This window comes from Bufo bufo, chromosome 11 (assembly GCF_905171765.1).
Source record: "Bufo bufo chromosome 11, aBufBuf1.1, whole genome shotgun sequence".
Lineage (NCBI taxonomy): Eukaryota > Metazoa > Chordata > Amphibia > Anura > Bufonidae > Bufo > Bufo bufo.
Genome location: NC_053399.1, coordinates 94,827,789 through 94,847,724, shown reverse-complemented (window position 1 = coordinate 94,847,724; position 19,936 = coordinate 94,827,789). Strand labels below are relative to the sequence as shown.

At 46.5% G+C, this 19,936-nt stretch overlaps 1 protein-coding gene across 2 annotated transcripts in view; it reads right to left on the bottom strand.

Annotated features, from left to right (window-relative positions):
• The window catches only part of LOC120981975 (SLAM family member 9-like), a 43,372-nt gene that overhangs the window by 12,400 nt on the left and 11,036 nt on the right, over nt 1-19,936 (bottom strand). The window contains exons 1-4 of one of the 2 annotated variants that reach the window (XM_040411804.1): nt 13,956-14,012; nt 11,510-11,824; nt 5,384-5,641; nt 4,380-4,496 (exon numbers count right to left, since the gene is read on the bottom strand). In XM_040411804.1, the coding sequence (XP_040267738.1) occupies nt 4,380-4,496; nt 5,384-5,641; nt 11,510-11,824; nt 13,956-14,007 (742 nt within the window). In that variant the 5' untranslated portion in view covers nt 14,008-14,012. Of the gene's footprint in view, nt 1-4,379; nt 4,497-5,383; nt 5,642-11,509; nt 11,825-13,955; nt 14,013-19,936 lie in introns of those variants that run through there. The other variant, XM_040411805.1, reaches the window with a different exon arrangement.

Below are 19,936 nucleotides of genomic sequence, written 5' to 3'. Positions count from 1 at the left end.
TGTGCGCCCCCCATCGGCCCCCCCTCCCTCTATAGCATTAACAACATTGGTGGCCAGTGTGCGGCCTCCCATCTTCCCCCCCCCCATCATTGGTGGCAGCGGAGTTCCGATCGGAGTCCCAGTTTAATCGCTGTGGCTCCGATCGGTAACCATGGCAACCAGGACGCTACTACAGTCCTGGTTGCCATGGTTACTTAGCAATAGTACAATAGTAGAAGATTCATACTTACCTGCTGCTGCGATGTTCGTGTCCGGCCGGGAGCTCCACCTACTGGTAAGTGACAGCCTCAGGTCTGTGCGGCGCATTGCTAAATGAACTGTCACTTACCAGTAGGAGGAGCTCCCGGCCGGACACGAACATCACAGCTCCCAGGTAAGTATGAATCTTTTACTATTGTACTATTGCTAGTAACCCGCTGCCACCAATGATCGGGGGGGGGGGAGATGGGAGGCCGCACACTGGCCACCAATGTTGTTAATGCTATAGAGGGAGGGGGGGCCGATGGGGGGCGCACACTGTGCCACCAACGATTTATTACAATAGAGGGAGGAAGGGGGGGGGGGCGCACACTGTGCCACCAACGAATTATTACAATAGAGGGAGGAAGGGGGGGGGGGCGCACACTGTGCCACCAACGAATTATTACAATAGAGGGAGGAAGGGGGGGGGCGCACACTGTGCACCAAACGATTTATTACAATAGAGGGAGGAAGGGGGGGGGGCGGGGGGCGCACACTGTGCCACCAACGATTTATTACAATAGAGGGAGGAAGGGGGGGGGGGGCCACACTGGCCCCCTGCTGCCTGACAGCCCTGATCTCTTACAGGGGGATATGATAGTACAATTAACCCCTTCAGGTGCGGCACTTGAGGGGTTAATTGTGCTGATCACGGCCCCCTGTTAGAGATCGGATGCTGCTAGGCAGCAGGGGGCAGTCATGTACACAGTTTGTAGTATATTCTAACTAGAAGCGTCCCCATCACCATGGGAACACCTCTGTGTTAGAATATACTGTCAGAAATGAGGTTTCACGATCTAACTCATATCCGACAGTATATTCTAACATAGAGGCGTTCCCATGGTGATGGGCACGCTTCAAGTTAAAATATACCATCGGATTGGAGAAAACTCCCATCCTATGGTATATTAACTCCTGACTTTACATTGAAAGTCAATGGGGACGGATCCGTTTGAAATGGCACCATATTGTGTCAACGTCAAACGGATCCGTCCCCATTGACTTGCATTGTAATTCAGGACGGATCCGTTTGGCTCTGCACGGCCAGGCGGACACCAAAACGACTTTTTTTTCATGTCCGTGGATCCTCCAAAAATCAAGGAAGACCCACGGACGAAAAAACGGTCACGGATCACGGAAAAACGGGACCCGTTTTTGCGGACCGCAAAAAAATACATTCGTGTGCAGGAGGCCTAAATAAGTTAGCACTTGCCAGGAGCTGGGAGCAGCGCACTCTCCACCAGCGGCATCACCCACCGACTTGAAAAAGGGGTCCGCAGAACCCCGAATTGCGTTGTCACGATAACAATAAAAAATCTTATTGGTTTGTAAAAACTCTGGTTGCGTTTTTGCGCCTATGGTCCACCCCTCCACTCGACCCTCGAGTCCAGTGGAAATATACCTCATTCCTGGGAGATACAACTGCTTGATGAGCTGCTGCCCAACCACAGAAAGGAAAGCAAAAAAAAATAACAAACACAAACTGCAGGTAAATAAGAACCCAAAAATAGCCAAATTACACTGTAAAGCAGTATATTTTTGCATAGATATTGTTTAAAAACTGTGTGTATTACTATAGGTTTCATTTTTTTTTATTAGTGGGGTAACCCCTTTAACTTTTTATAAGAGTTGTAGGATAATGACACTGACACATGGGGTACAGGATAATTACACTGACACTTGGGGTACAGGATAATTACACTGACACTTGGGGTACAGGATAATGACACTGACACTTGGGGTACAGGATAATGACACTGACACTTGGGGTACAGGATAATGACACTGACACTTGGGGTACAGGATAATGACACTGACACTCGGGGTACAGGATAATGACACTGACACTTGGGGTACAGGATAATGACACTGACACTTGGGGTACAGGATAATGACACTGACACTTGGGGTACAGGATAATGACACTGACACTCGGGGTACAGGATAATGACACTGACACTCGGGGTACAGGATAATGACACTGACACTCGGGGTACAGGATGATGAAGCTTGGGGTACAGGATAATGACGCTGACATTTGGGGTACAGGATAATGACACTGACACTGGGGGTACAGGATAATGACACTGACACTTGGGGTACAGGATAATGACACTGACACTCGAGGTACAGGATAATGACACTGACACTTGGGGTACAGGATAATGACACTGACACTCGGGGTACAGGATAATGACACTGACACTTGGGGTACAGGATAATGACACTGACACTTGGGGTACAGGATAATGACACTGACACTTGGGGTACAGGATAATGACACTGACACTTGGGGTACAGGATAATGACACTGACACTTGGGGTACAGGATAATGACACTGACACTTGGGGTACAGGATAATGACACTGACACTCGGGGTACAGGATAATGACACTGACACTCGGGGTACAGGATAATGACACTGACACTTGGGGTACAGGATAATGACACTGACACTCGGGGTACAGGATAATGACACTGACACTTGGGGTACAGGATAATGACACTGACACTTGGGGTACAGGATAATGACACTGACACTTGGGGTACAGGATAATGACACTGACACTTGGGGTACAGGATAATGACACTGACACTGGGGGTACAGGATAATGACACTGACACTTGGGGTACAGGATAATGACGCTGACACTCGGGGTACAGGATGATGAAGCTTGGGGTACAGGATAATGACGCTGACATTTGGGGTACAGGATAATGACACTGACACTCGGGGTGCAGGATAATGACACTGACACTCGGGGTACAGGATAATGACACTGACACTTGGGGTACAGGATAATGACACTGACACTCGGGGTACAGGATAATGACACTGACACTTGGGGTACAGGATAATGACACTGACACTGGGGGTACAGGATAATGACACAGACACTTGGGGTGCAGGATAATGACACTGACACTTGGGGTACAGGATAATGACGCTGACACTCGGGGTACAGGATGATGAAGCTTGGGGTACAGGATAATGACGCTGACATTTGGGGTACAGGATAATGACACTGACACTCGGGGTACAGGATAATGACACTGACACTTAGGGTACAGGATAATGACACACTGACACTTGGGGTACAGGATAATGACACTGACACTTGGGGTACAGGATAATGACACTGACACTGGGGGTACAGGATAATGACACTGACACTTGGGGTGCAGGATAATGACACTGACACTTGGGGTACAGGATAATGACACTGACATTTGGGGTACAGGATAATGACACTGACACTTGGGGTACAGGATAATGACACTGACACTTGGGGTACAGGATAATGACACTGACACTTGGGGTACAGGATAATGACACTGACACTTGGGGTACAGGATAATGACACTGACACTTGGGGTACAGGATAATGACACTGACACTTGGGGTACAGGATAATGACACTGACACTTGGGGTACAGGAGAATGACACTGACACTTGGGGTACAGGAGAATGACACTGACACTTGGGGTACAGGAGAATGACACTGACACTTGGGGTACAGGATAATGACACTGACACTTGGGGTACAGGATAATGACACTGACACTTGGGGTACAGGATAATGACACTGACACTGGGGGTACAGGATAATGACACAGACACTTGGGGTGCAGGATAATGACGCTGACACTTGGGGTACAGGATAATGACACTGACACTCGGGGTACAGGATAATGACACTGACACTTGGGGTGCAGGATAATGACACTGACACTTGGGGTACAGGATAATGACACTGACACTTGGGGTACAGGATAATGACACTGACACTTGGGGTACAGGATAATGACACTGACACTTGGGGTACAGGATAATGACACTGACACTTGGGGTACAGGATAATGACACTGACACTTGGGGTACAGGATAATGACGCTGACACTCGGGGTACAGGATAATGACACTGACACTTGGGGTGCAGGATAATGACACTGACACTCGGGGTACAGGATAATGACACTGACACTTGGGGTACAGGATAATGACACTGACACTTGGGGTACAGGATAATGACACTGACACTTGGGGTACAGGAGAATAACACTGACACTTGGGGTACAGGAGAATGACACTGACACTTGGGGTACAGGAGAATGACCTGAGGGTGTTTCACTTACTTTTCTTGCACCATATACAGAGAACTGCAGTGAGTATAATACTGAGAGCGATTGCAGTGTAAACTCCATAGGACCATCTTTTCCCTAACATCGATGAGTTGTTTGAGTTGCTGTCACCTGACGAGGAGAAGATTACACTGAATCCATCACATAATAATGATTATTGCTCAGATATATCTAACTTTAAAGGGACACTTCAATCAGAAAGGAGTTTTTTTTTTTTTTTTAAACAGATTTCTTTTATATTTTTGGGCTTTGTGTTCTCAGTTTCGCTTGTCTTATGCCTTTAAGAATTGAATTCAAGCTCGTCTCTGCTCACACAGAGATAACTGTCCTCTGGTAGGTGAGGAGTGATCTCACTTTACAGCACTGCTGAGATTAGCCCCTTTGTAAAGGTGGATTTAGACGGGGCGATTTTCGGGCAGAATATTGGGGATGAAGGTTCCTGCGAACACTCATTCCTGACGATCAAGCGTTTCATTCCTTCATTGGGTGACCCCGTCGTTCCCGCAGGCACCTAAATGATCAATTCTGGGCAGCAGATTGTCCTGTCTAAACTGTGATCTGGTGGCAGAAACCATGCAGGTGCATACGGACGAGCGATCACAAGAGCGATCCCTCATACTATGGAGGTGATCGCTGCATGTAAATCCACTGCTTCACCTCCACAGAACAAGCAGCCAACGCTTCCTTCCCAACAATCGGCTTCTAGTCACCTCATCTAAATCCACCATTACAGTACGCAGAGGATTGGGATGACCGATTGCTTGAATATTGTCCTCCTGATAGGCATTGATATACGTGTAGTAGAGTGGCCAGCACCTCTAAAATGAATAGAACTTTCAAACCAGCAGCTGTTCATAAGTCTGCCCTAACTATAAAGGTAGAGGTGGCAAAAACTAGAAGAAACGAGGCACTTGGTGAGGTGGGGGATGATGCTATATGTGATATGTGTCTGCAGACATCTATGTATAGTAGAGATACCAGTGTGGACATAGAATTACCTTTCCTGCAGTATTTCCTGGGGATCACAATCTTGGAGACATTACTGACAGGGTTACGTGCGGTGCAGGTATAGGTGAAGTTCACATCACTGGGAGGTACATACAGGAGACCTCCGGTCATATTGATGTGACCACTCTGTTCGGTACTCCATGTTATAGTCACATCTCGTTTGTCCACTGCACACAACAAACTCAGTGCGCAAGTGTCATTCCTGGTAAGGTTGTGGTTGATCTTGATGTCTCCAGATGTCAGGTTCTCTGTAAAAGACATCGGAAAGCAAGGCTTAGAAATATGTTGACCATAAATGGAGAAGGAAGTGGCGTGGGAACGAAACTTCTCAATGAGAAGACATGAGAAGACATTGAGGCACAGTTATAGAACGTGTCTTTTTTGAGCCGTTTTCTGTCATCAAAAATAGAGGAAAATTTTGGTAAATTTTAACTTGGTGCTAAATGTCTTAACTTTTTATTCAATGCAGGCCTAAAGCTATGAAGGCTGCACCAAAAAGTGTTGGGCTGTAATGGCCGAGGAGAAAATAATCTGTGGTCCCAGTAGATAGAGCTGGCCATGACTGAGTTACGGAGTCTAAAGGCCCTTCAGACTGATCTGAAGAAGTGATTGATCATTGGCCTGTCTTAACACCGCATCAATAGTCTCATCAGATCTTTAATGTTAACACAAAAAATCTTCATTTGATGACAGTAAACCATTGGAGGTGCATATTGCTGTACACAATGTGAGCAAATTGCAGCCCAGATCCTGTATCTAAATGAGCAAACACTGCGATACCTTGTCAATATGGAAAATAATTAGCTGCTCACTTAGCAGACACTCTATGGGGTAGAATTGGGTGGAGGGTGGTAGTATGGAAGTGAGGTAGGTAGCTGGGTAACAGAAAGTAAGGTAGAGGGAAGCGTGCCAGGGAGGCTAGACCTGATCTGAGACACCCCAACACGGTTGGCAGATGAGGGGGATGTTAGCCCTGGGATAGCACTGCTGAAACCGGACCCTTCCTCTGCCAGTCAGGGGAATGTCAGCTCCAGTAAGCAGGGGGCCAGGAGAGCAGGGCAGGCCAGACAGGGGCTGGAAGTGGGAGACTCTATTATTTGGGGTACAGATAGGGCAATCTGTCACAAAGACCAGGATCAATGAACGGTGTGTTGTCTTCCTGGCGCTCGAGTTCCACATATCGTGGATCAGGTTGATAGATTACTGGGAAGTACTGTGGAAGACCCAGCGGTCATGGTGCACATCGGTATCAATTGACAAAGTTAGAGTTAGGTAGAAGGTCCTTAAATTGACTATAGGTATTTAGGTCACAAGCTCAGAGCAAGGACCTCACAGGTAGTGTTTTCTGAAATACTGCCTGTACCACGAGCCACACCAGAAAGGCAGCGGGAGATTAGGGAGGTTAACAAGTGGCTGAAGAACTGGTGAAGGAAGGAGGGGTTTGGGTTCCTGGCGAACTGGGCCGACTTCTCTGTCGGCTACAGGCTATCGTAGGGATGGGCTGCACCTCAATGGGGAAGGGGCAGCTGTGTTGGGGGAGAAGATGGCTAGAAGGCTGGAGGAATGTATAAACTAGGGACGGGGAAGGGGGGTTGCATTAAAGGATGGGAAGATAGTGCGGATAGAGACCTGGGGCAGTGGCGTACCTACCATATAGGCAGACCACACAGCCCTCGCCTGTGTGGTAACGACTGGGTTTTTCAACAGGACAACGCTACAGTACACAATGCCCGCAGGACAAGGGACTTCTTCCAGGAGAATAACATCACTCTTTTGGCCCATCCTGCGTGTTCCCCTGATCTAAATCCAATTGAGAACCTTTGGTGATGGATGGCAAGGGAAGTTTACAAAAATGGACAACAGTTCCAGACAGTAGATGGCCTTCGTGCGGCCGTCTTCACCACTTGGAGAAATGTTCCCACTCACCTCATGGAAATGCTTGCATCAAGCATGCCGAAACAATAATGGCGGAGCTACTCATTACTGAGTTCATGTTTGGAAGTTGGATTTCTGTTTTGGGGGGGTTTAGTTTTTTTTTGGAGGTGTGGTCCTAAACTTTTGATCAGCTGAAAAACAGCCTGTTTCAGTTTATTCGTTGTTTTCATTAAATTGAATGCTCAAAAAATGTTTTGTCTCACTCCCATTTCTTCTTGTTGCATGTTGAAGCTCTACTTGGAACCTTGTTAAGATCCAGCCATGCTAAATATGATTTTTTGCCATTTTTCAAGTGGTCTTAAACTTTTGATCAGGACTGTATTAACCAATAGACCTGACAGAACAACAGACGTGCAGGTTGAGGGACACCTGGGAAATAGTGACCACCCAATGAACGTTACAGCACACGCACACACCATTTCTAAGATCATTGAAGGCTCCAAAATGTTGGAACATGTGACCAATCTCCTGGAAATAGTAGCCTGGACTAAAGTTGCACCTGGAATTGGCCACTCAGGTCACCCCTTGCCCGGGGGTAAACACCACAGCTAAAAGACTTTCACATTACAATAGAATAAACAACACGAATACAGTGCAACGTGGTCAAGCAGAACACATATGCAGCCCCCGGGCACACTCTCACAGTAGGAGGACACAGGCATACATGGACAAAGTTGAAGTCACACTGGGTGAAACTAAACATCACAAAAATCAAGCTGGAGCAGGGAAGGAACCATTTTCTAGCAACAACAGTAGACATTTGGGTGGTATTCATAGTCCTACACAACACAGACCAATGAATCATGGGCATGTACTACTGGCACGTTTGGAAAGCAGAGTTGGCAGAATATAGAGTATAGGCAAGAGATATATACTTCATAGAGTAGGAAGCTGGGTCCTGATTATTGTCCCCATCTGGAGGCGAGACTTTGAGTATTTAAGGCAGCTTCACTAGGAGGAAGTGCCCAAGCGTGGTTGTTGTGCCTCTTGACTCCCGCTGAAGCGTCCTACAGTGTTCTGGACTGTCTGTTTTTTGGATTTCCTGGATTCCGACCTCTTCTTCGTTTGACCCTGACTCTGCCTACTTGCTGGATTGCCTGGACTATTGAGCTCTGCTCAGTTTGACTACGAATCTGCCTGCCGTCTGTTTATTGGATCACCTGGATTACCGACCTCTGCAACGCCTGACTACGTATCCGCCCATCGCCTCCTGTAAGGCTACTTTCACACTCGCGTTTTGGCTTTCCGTTTGTGAGATCCGTTCAGGGCTCTCACAAGCGGTCCAAAACGGATCAGTTTGCATTCTAATGCATTCTAAATGGAAAGGGATCCACTCAGAATCTATCAGTTCAGTCTCCATTCCGCTTTGGAGACGGACAATAAAACGCTGCTTGCAGCGTTTTGGTGTCCGTCTGATGAAACTGAGCCAAACGGATCCGTCCTGACACACAATTTAAGTCAATGGGGACGGATCCGTTTTCACTGACACAATCTGGCACAATAGAAAACGGATCTGTCCTCTATTGACTTTCAATGGTGTTCAAGTCGGATCCATCTTGGCTATGTTAAAGATAATACAACCGGATTTGTTCTGAACGGAAGCAGACGGTTGTATTATCTGAACGGATCCGTCCATGACGGATCCGCACAAAACGCGAGTGTGAAAGTAGCCTATGTCTGTCTGGATTCCTGACCCTGCACCGCCTGACAACGAGACCACTTGAATCTGCACACTGCATTACTCTGGACTATATTTGCCTCTACTGCAAGTGACTGTTGTTTACCAGTAAAGTTCTTCTGTTCCATTTATCTGCCTGTACTAGACTCTGTTCACACTGCTGCGGTTAGCAGTGTCCTGGGTGACTGGTGCAAAACACCAATATCCTGTCTCTAAGAGTCAGCAATACAGGGCTAAAGTCCAGTCCTCTATCCGCTGACCCAGAGGATCCACATCCTCTGGTCGTAACACATACAGTTGTGTTCAAAATAATAGCAGTCAGATATCACTAACCTGATCAATCACTGTTTTTAGTAGAAATTATATTTCTACATGGCAAATAATTTACTAGCAGGTGTAGTAGAGTAATAGAAACCCAACAGTAATGCCATGCATGCTGCTGAGTCTCTGTAATTCAATCACTTATTGAAAGGGGCATGTTCAAAATAATAGCAGTGTGGATTTCAATGAGTGAGGTCATTCATTCTTTGAAAAACAGGTGGCAATTATTGCCCTTATTTAAGGAAGGAAGGCAGCAAATGTTGTACATGTTGGTTACAGTGCATTTCTCTCTGAAATTCGTAGGAATATGGGTCGTTCCAGACATTGTTCAGAAGAACAGCGTATCTTGATTAAAAAGTTGACTGGAGAAGGGAAACATATAAAGAAGTGCAGAAAATGACAGGCTGCTCAGCTAAAATGATCGCAAATGCTTTAAAATGGCAACCAAAACCTGAAAGACGTGGAAGAAAGCGAAAAACTACCATTCAAATGGATAGAAGAATAGCCAAAATGGCGAGGACTCGGCCAACAATCAGCTCCAGGAAGATCAGAGAAGGTGTAAAGTTACCTGTGAGTTATGTAACAATTAGAAGATGCCGATGTGAAGCCGAGCTATCTGCAAGAAGCCCCCACAAAGTCCCACTGTTGGAAAAAAGACGTGTGCTGAAGAGGTTACAATTGGCCAAAGAGCACATTGACCGGGCCTAAAGAGACATTCTGTGGACTGAAGAAAGTAAGATTGTTCTTTTTGGGTCTAGTGGCCGGAGACAGTTTGTCAGACGACCCCCAAACACTGAATTCAAGCCACAGTACACTGTGAAGACAGTGAAGCATGGTGGGCAAGCATCATGATATGGGGATGCTTCTCAAACTACGGTGTTGGGCCTATTTATCGCATACCAGGGATCATGGATCAGTGTGAATCCATCAGAATACTGGACGAGGTCATGCTGCCTTATGCTGAAGAGGAAATGCCCTTGAAATGGGTGTTCCAACAAGACAACGACCCCAAACACACCAGTAAACGGGCAACATCTTGGCTCCAGCCCAACAAGATTGACGTTATGGAGTGGCCAGCCCAATCCCCGGATCTTAATCCAATAGAAGACTTGTGGGGTGACATCAAAAATGCAGTTTCTGAGGCAAAACCAAGAAATAGAGAAGAACTGTGGCATGTAGTCCAATCATCCTGGGCTGGAATACCTGGTCACAGGGGCAGAAGGTGGTGACTCCGAGCAACACAGATGTCCAGCAGTTCTCAGAAACAGCGGTTATACAACTAAATATTAGTGACGGGATTCAGAGGAAAGAAAATCTTCAAACATTTCTCAGTTTATATAGTGAGTGTTTAAGTTTGTAAAGAAGAATACAAACACTGCTATTTTTTTGAACAGTCTAATATTCACTTTGGATGGGGCCAAAGTAAGCACTGCCTAGAAGTGGGGGGTCCCAGGCCAGGGGTTACATGTCCTAAATTTACCAACTAAAACGTTGGTAAGTTTGGTAGAGGGGTGACATAATATCAACGGCATATACAGGAGGGCCAAATGTAATTTTATGTCCTCTCAAAAAGATGCAGGTGTGGGCCTCATCACAATATGAGATCGGCAGCAATGAGGTGATTGCCATGGGCTTGGCTTCTGAGGCCCCCACCTTGCATCTCATTTTCTCTTTGGCCCCTAATTTCTCCTACAGCGAATCACTCTAAAAAATATAATGTTCCTATTGACTATAAAGTATACAAGGGGTAAAAGAGTTGTCCATTTTTTTTAAACTGCAGTCTAATGGAGCAGAAATAAATATTTTTGTAGGTTTGAGGCTCATGTTCTCATGAATGGTTTTTTGTAGTTAAGATAGAGTATGGTGGAGATTTATCAAACTGGTGTAAAGTAGAACTACCTTTCATTTTTGACAGCTCCTTTGGAAAATAAAAAGTGGAATCTGATTGGTTGCTATGGGTAACTAAGCCAGTTCTACTTTACACCAGTTTGATAAATGTCTGCCTATATGTTTTGGCAGTGACTTACCTTACACCGTGAGATCACCAAAGGGTCAACTTACTTTTTCTTGCAACTGTATCATGATGTGCTCCAAGCTTCAATGAGCAAGACCTTCAGAGGTGTTACATCTGATACATGGTGGTGTAGACAGGTAAGACAGAGAAGAAGACAGAGTAACCTACCGTACAGCGTGAGATTAAACACTACACAGATCCTGTCATCTGTTGATTGAGCTCTATAGACCCCCTGGTCTTTCAGTGATAAATGATTGATGTGTAAGGATCCATCAGCTTCACTGCTCACTCTTCCTCTATACTCGTTCCTCAAAGCATTTTCATTAATAGGTTTTCCAGGCTCAGTTGGAGCAACAACAGTTCCACTTGGTAACAAAATCCAGTTGATGAATGTGTTCTCTGACCGAGGGACACGTAGAATGACTTCTCCTCCTTCAGCAGCAGATACATGTTCCAGTCCACAGAGCTTACCATAGACGACACCTGATAGAAAGCAATCTCAGTAGATTATTCTGTGGCGGGACTCAATACTTTAGTCTTACTTAAATGGGCATTCCACAATTTTAGACGTGATGGCCTATCCTCAGGATCTGCTCTCTCTATCTGATCGTCAGGGGTCTGACACCACAAGTTCCTTCAGCGCTGGAACTACACCGCTCTGTCCGTTCTGTAGTGGACAGAGCTGGTACCTACACAATGGACGGAGCTATATAGTTCTGACTTAGACTTTGGTGCAGAGCTACTACAGAACAGCTGATTTGGATGTCGGACCAGCGCATACTCTGAAGATAGGCCATCACTTGTTAAATCCTTTAACACCATTTGTGTTTTTTTTTTATTTCTTCCCAAAAAAATTATTTTCTGTAAAATATTAATTTGTAAATCTTTAAGTAAACATGCACTGTTACATCATGGTAAGTGGTAGGGCAATAGTAATGTAATACACAGCTGGGCTCATACTGCAAAGGTCAGGATCAAAGTTTATCAGAAAAATGATATTGATGATCTATCCTCCGGATAAGTCATTAATATCACATTGGCGGGGGTCCGAGTCCCAGCAACCCCCCCTCCCGATCAGCTGTTCTAAGGAGCTGAGGCGCTCACCTAAGAGTCATGTATAGTATAGTGTCTGTGCTTAGTATCACAGCTGAGCCCCACTGACTTGAAGGTGGCTGAGCTGCAACTATGTCATGTGACCTATCTACAGTGATGTCACTGGCCTAGCAAGAAGTGTAAATCCTCACAGCTGACTTTCAGGATCTCTGCCGATCTGATATTGATGACCTATCTTGAGAACAGAAATGCTGTTTTATGTCCCCTCGCCTCTCAAAAATATCAAAAAGTCATAGTATCATACCACCAGTAAGAACTCGTATATAAGCCCTCACACAGCTGCTCTCCACAGTGCTGCACCTCCATACATCTCCTCCCTCATTTCCATCTACCACCCTACTCATGCTCTCCACAGTGCTTCACCTCCATACATCTCCTCCCTCATTTCCATCTACCACCCTACTCATGCTCTCCACAGTGCTGCACCTCCATACATCCCCTCCCTTATCTCCGTCTACCACCCTACCCGTGCTCTCCACTCTGCTGCACCTCCATACATCTCCTCCCTCATTTCCATCTACCACCCTACTCGTTCTCTCCATTCTGCCATTGATCTAACATTAATATCCTCCATAATTTGAACCTCACACTTACATCTTAAAGAATTTTCTCAAGCTGTACCTGCCCTCTGGAATGCACTACCCTGGACAAGCAGGGGTTAATTCACAACTTCCTTCACTTTAAAATATTAATAGGCAGGCTTATCATGTTCCCTAAACTGACTCTTGCCCGTTACCCCCCCCCCCCCCTCATTCTTCAGAAACGAGTGCTATCCCCACACTCAATGTACTAGCTCATGCAGCTCCGTCTGCACTACTCTATCTAATACAAAAATGGTTGGACGACTTTATAATCCCATTTTACCTTTTGTGTCACGCTCATCTCCTCATAGATTGTAAGCTCTTGCGAGCAGGGTGCTATATACCGTAGATAAAGATTATTACTATGATAATTTTGATTTTCCACCAAATACAGAAAAGTAGAACAGACTAAAATGTCTAATTTGAGATTTTGGGGGTACTATCTCAGCTTGGGGAGAGAGCACCTTAAATCGGCTTGAGGAGACTTCTAGGCTATACATGCTCCTCTGGAATTCTGGGAAGGAAGGGATGCAAATGAGCTCTTAACCAGCTCTGCCTCTGATGCCACCAGATGTAAGGCAGCTATCCTATAAGTCAATATTCAAGCCTTTAAAGAGAACCTGTCATCGGGATTTTGTGTATAGAGCTGAGGACATGGGTTGCTAGATGGCCGCTAGCACATCTGCAATACCCAGTCCCCATAGCTCTGTGTGCTTTTATTGTGTAAAAAAAAATGATTTGATACATATGCAATCCATGATTTGGATATTAAATAAGCCAGCACCTCATACGCAACCTCTACATACTCTAAAGCACAAAGAATGTCAGCCATATTGGTCGTCATCCAATGAACTCTAGTTTTTGTAGAGGTCGCAGAACCTGATTTTAAATATTCACAGCAATCTACGAAGAACACTTACATGGCTGATGGATAATCATCATGGAGAGCAGCAAACGCAGCAGCATCTTCATAGCTTTGTAATTAAATGAGAATTTCTGAGACAGGATGTGGAGACTAGAAGGAGCTTAGCAACATCTACGGGGACTACCACAGGAAGTTACTAAAGTACATGAAGTGTACTTATTAAAGTGTATCTGTCCTTTTATTTTGACATATCATAGACAGTGTAAGGGATTAGGTATCTTCACCTGTCATTTTCTGAGATTTACCAAGTCTGCTTTAACTAGAATGATTAAAATACGACAGTCACAAAATACACATAGATTTGCGTTCGCTAATAGTGATCCTATGTGATAGAGAGTACCCTATAGTAACGTTCCCACTCAGTGTACATAAACATACACAAACAAAAGATAAACTGAGACTAAAACGGGTATAGTAGCAAAATATAAATATACTTTATTGAATAATACATACAAAATTAATTGTATATGATGTAATGCATCAGATAAAAAAGGTGGAAGAGGCAGTGGTGAGACCGAGCCAACAGCGTAGCAAAAGCGGGAGCAGGGTGCAAAAGCAGAGCAGCCGTCGCCAAAACAGTTCGCCTGCTACTGGCCACCGTCACCAGGGACCGAGCACACCAAAGGCAGCTTCAAGGAGTTCCCTGGCATGGCACTTCTTCACACAATGTGCTGACGACAAGACCCGAGTGGTTTGCACGCTGTGCCATCAGAGCCTGAAGCGAGGCATTAACGTTCTGAACCTTAGCACAACCTGCATGACCAGGCATCTACATGCGAGACACGGGCTGCAGTGGAGTAAGCACCTTCAAAACCAAGAAAGGGCTCAGGCCCCTCCTGCTCCCTCTTCTGCTGCTGCCTCAGCCTCTTCCTCCGCCTCTGGAGGAACGTTGGCACCTGCCGCCCAGCAAACAGAGGATGTGCCACCAACAACACCACCTCCATCACCAAACATCTCCACCATGTCACACGGAAGCGTTCAGCTCTCCATCTCACAAACCTTTGAGAGAAAGCGTAAATTCCCACCTAGCCACCCTCGATCCCTGGCCCTAAATGCCAGCATTTCTAAACTACTGGCCTTTGAAATGCTGTAATTCAGGCTGGTGGACACACACAGCTTCAAACAGCTCATGTCGCTTGCTGTCCCACAGTATGTTGTTCCCAGCCGCCACTACTTCTCCAAGAGAGCCGTGCCTTCCCTGCACAACCAAGTATCCGATAAAATCAAGTGTGCACTGCGCAACGCCATCTGTGGCAAGGTCCACCTAACCACAGATACGTGGACCAGTAAGCACGGCCAGGGACGCTATATCTCCCTAACTGCACACTGGGTAAATGTAGTGGCGGCTGGGCCCCAGGCGGAGAGCTGTTTGGCGCACGTCCTTCCGCCGCCAAGGATCGCAGGGCATCATTCTTTGCCTCCTCTTCCTACTCGGCTTCCTCCTCCTCTTCTTCCACCTGCTCATCCAGTCAGCCACACACCTTCACCACCAACTTCAGCACAGCCCGGGGTAAACGTCAGCAGGCCGTTCTGAAACTGATGTGTTTGGGGGACAGGCCCCACACTGCGCAGGAGTTGTGGCGGGGTATAGAACAACAGACCGACAAGTGGTTTCTGCCAGTGGGCCTCAAGCCCGGCCTGCTGTTGCTCGCACAGTCTGTCCAGCATGTGCAAGGTGGTGAGCGGGAAAGCCGAAGTTACGCTGTAGCGCAGACAGGTGAGCAGCGGCAGGATGTGAACGCCGGAAGCGCGCACAGACGGCCCGCACTTTCTGCAGCAGCTCTGACATGTCGGGGTAGTTGTGAATGAATTTCTGCACCACCAAATTCAGCACATGTGCCAGGCAAGGGATGTGCGTCAAACCGGCTAGTCCCAGAGCTGCAACGTGATTTCGCCCATTATCGCACACCACCAGGCCAGGCTTGAGGCTCACCGGCAGCAACCACTCGTCGGTCTGTTGTTCTATACCCCTCCACAACTCCTGTGCGGTGTGGGGCCTGTCCCCCAAACATATGAGTTTCAGAACGGCCTGCTGACGTTTACCCCGGGCTGTGCTGAAGTTGGTGGTGAAGGTGTGTGGCTGACTGGATGAGCAGGTGGAAGAAGAGGAGGAGGAAGCTGAGTAGGAGGAGGAGGAGACAGGAGGCAAAGAATGTTGCCCTGCAATCCTTGGCGGCGGAAGGACGTACGCCAAACAGCTCTCCGCCTGGGGCCCAGCCGCCACTACATTTACCCAGTGTGCAGTTAGGGAGATATAGCGTCCCTGGCCGTGCTTACTGGTCCACGTATCTGTGGTTAGGTGGACCTTGCCACAGATGGCGTTGCGCAGTGCACACTTGATTTTATCGGATACTTGGTTGTGCAGGGAAGGCACGGCTCTCTTGGAGAAGTAGTGCCGGCTGGGAACAACATACTGTGGGACAGCAAGCGACATGAGCTGCTTGAAGCTGTCTGTGTCCACCAGCCTAAATGACAGCATTTCATAGGCCAGTAGTTTAGAAATGCTGGCATTCAGGGCCAGGGATCGAGGGTGGCTAGGTGGGAATTTACGCTTTCTCTCAAATGTTTGTGAGATGGAGAGTTGAACGCTGCCGTGTGACATGGTTGAGATGCTTGGTGACGCAGGTGGTGGTGTTGGTGGTACATCCCATGTTTGCTGGGCGGCAGGTGCCAACGTTCCTCCAGAGGCGGAGGAAGAGGCCGAGGCGGCGGCAGCAGCAGAAGAGGCCGAGGCGGCAGCAGCAGAAGAGGTAGCAGGGGGAGCCTGAGTGACTTCCTTGTTTTTAAGGTGTTTACTCCACTGCAGTTCATGCTTTGCATGCAGGTGCCTGGTCATGCAGGTTGTGCTAAGGTTCAGAACGTTAATGCCTCGCTTCAGGCTCTGATGGCACAGCGTGCAAACCACTCGGGTCTTGTCGTCAGCACATTGTTTGAAGAAGTGCCATGCCAGGGAACTCCTTGAAGCTGCCTTTGGGGTGCTCGGTCCCAGATGGCGGCGGTCAGTAGCAGGCGGAGTCTCTTGGCGGCGGGTGTTCTGCTTTTGCCCACTGCTCCCTCTTTGTCTTTTGCTACGCTGTTGGCTCGGTCTCACCACTGCCTCTTCCTCCGAACTGTGAAAGTCAGTGGCACGACCTTAATTCCATGTGGGGTCTAGGACCTCATCGTCCCCTGAATCGTCTTCCACCCAGTCTTGATCCCTGACCTCCTGTTCAGTCTGCACACTGCAGAAAGACGCAGCAGTTGGCACCTGTGTTTCGTCATCATCAGAGACGTGCTGAGGTGGTATTCGCATGTCCTCATCATCAGGAAACATAAGTGGTTGTGCGTTAGTGCATTCTATCTCTTCCACCCCTGGGGAAGGGCTAGGTGGATGCCCTTGGGAAACCCTGCCAGCAGAGTCTTCAAACAGCATAAGAGACTGCTGCATAACTTGAGGCTCAGACAGTTTCCCTGATATGCATGGGGGTGATGTGACAGACTGATGGGCTTGGTTTTCATGCGCCATCTGTGCGCTTTCTGCAGAAGACTGGGTGGGAGATAATGTGAACGTGCTGGATGCACTGTCGGCCACCCAATTGACTAATGCCTGTACCTGCTCAGGCCTTACCATCCTTAGAACGGCATTGGGCCCCACCAAATATCCCTGTAAATTCTGGCGGCTACTGGGACCTGAGGTAGTTGGTACACTAGGACGTGTGGCTGTGGCAGAACGGCCACGTCCTCTCCCAGCACCAGAGGGTCCACTAACACCACCACGACCATGTCCGCGTCCACGTCCCTTACTAGATGTTTTCCTCATTGTTACCGTTCACCACAATAAGAAAAATATTATTCGGGCCAATGTATTGAATTAAAATTCAGGCCTTTTTTTTACAGACACCTAACACTGTCTGGCTATCTATTTAGGTACCGTATTACACTAATACAGGCACACCAGTAATGACAGATTTAGCTAAATATAAATGTGAGGCCTATTTTTTAGGCGCTGTGTGACAGGTATACGTTTAATCACAGAATTAGACTTGGATCTGCACTGTAGCGTGTGTGTTAAGTTTTTCAGAATTACCCTATCAGCACCTTGAATCTAAGATACCCTTTTAGGGATAGATTTAAAGTAGGCCTGATACAGCAGAAACCACTAATTTTGAGAATTGCAAATTTGGGAATTGTTTTTCAACCCAGAACAAAAACTGTGCTTTTACGGTCACTAAAAATAACTTGACCAGCTAAAACAGTACAGATTTGGATGAATATAAATGTGAGGCCTATTTTTTAGGCGCTGGGTGACAGGCTCAACTTGCCCCTGATGTAGTATATGTCCAAAAAATAACCACACTATTGATGGTTAAATGCACTCGATGAAAGCTTGCCCCTGATGTAGTATATGGCCAAAAAATAACCACACTATTGATGGTTAAATGCACTTGATGAAAGCTTGACCCTGATGTAGGATATAGCAAAAAATAACCACACTATTGATGGTTAAATGTACTTGGTGGTAGCTTGTGCTGGCGCACCACAAGCCACAAAATGGCCGCCGATCACCCCAGAAAAAAGTGACTGAAAAACGCTCTGGGCAGCCTAAAAACACTGAGCAATTGAATAGCAGCAGTTCAATGATCCACAGCTGTAGATCGATCACTGAATGAAGTCTTTTGGAGGAGTTAATCTGCCTAATCTCGCCCTAACGTCGCAGCTGCAACCTCTCCCTATGCTTGAATCAGCAGAGTGACGTGCAGCGCTACGTGACCCAAGCTTATATAGAGCCTGGGTCACATGCTGCACTGGCCAATCACAGCCATGCCAATAGTAGTCAAGGCTGTGATGGCCTCTTGGGGCAAGTAGTATGATGCTTGTTGATTGGCTGCTTTGCAGCCTTTCAAAAAGCGCCAAGAAAGCGCCGAACACCGAACCCGGACTTTTACGAAAATGTTCCAACATCTCCTTTCCCCACATTAATTCTAACAATGGTTACAGAGTTATTAGCCATGGCTGCAGTGGAGGACCACTGGCACCAACAGACCATTTTTTTTGTTTTGGTGAAAAACCACATCCAGCAGTGTGGGACCACTTTTCAAAATGTGTTTCCATGATTCTGCAGGCCTCAACCTGGCAGAATTTTAACATGTCCAACAGCTTATACCCTCTCCCTATCAAAAATACATGCATGAATCGACCAAGGCAAGCATATACGTGTATGAGATTGCAAGGTCTTTATAGAGATCTGTCACAGAGAGAGATCCCTTTAATTTAAGGCATCTATCCAGCAAGATAACACTGTCACGTACACACTTCCCTGCACGTGACATGCACGTCAACTGCAAGGGATTAATCTATTTCCACTTGTTCAGTCTTACTCTTCTTTTAATCAGGTTTCAAACTGAGCACAAATCACATCCAGCTCAGTCCACATGCCCCAACTACACAACTTGCTGCTACATTTATTGAATATGAGTGATAAGTCAGTCACACTGATCTTCATCACCCAAAGGATTAAATGCTCTATAAAAGGCTATGGATTCTTAGAGCATACAAGGACTAACTCATTAAAGTTTTATGCTTTAACAGAAAAGGTGTCATGCTTACATTTAAAAAAGAGAGACAACATGAAATGACATACAATTCAACACATGGAAGTCATGACACATACAGCCCTTAGTCTCTTCTCATTGAGGGAACAAATTGGAGTACCCCCTCACAAACACATAAAAACTATATACAGATCTTACCTTGGTTGGATTCAAACCTATGACCCCAGACCTGCAGGGGTTGTCTATAAAAAAGAGTCCGTTTTTTTTTTTTGTGCACACCATTTATAAAGCTGCTACACTTGATGACTTCTCTTAGTCATGTGTCTTTTCCAGTCACTTTTCAAAACTGTTGAGGAAAGTGCAAAAAGTGTATGAAATGTGTCATAAATTTGGCACACACCATGTTTTAGCATATTTTGCTCATTTCTAGGACGAACACTTAAAA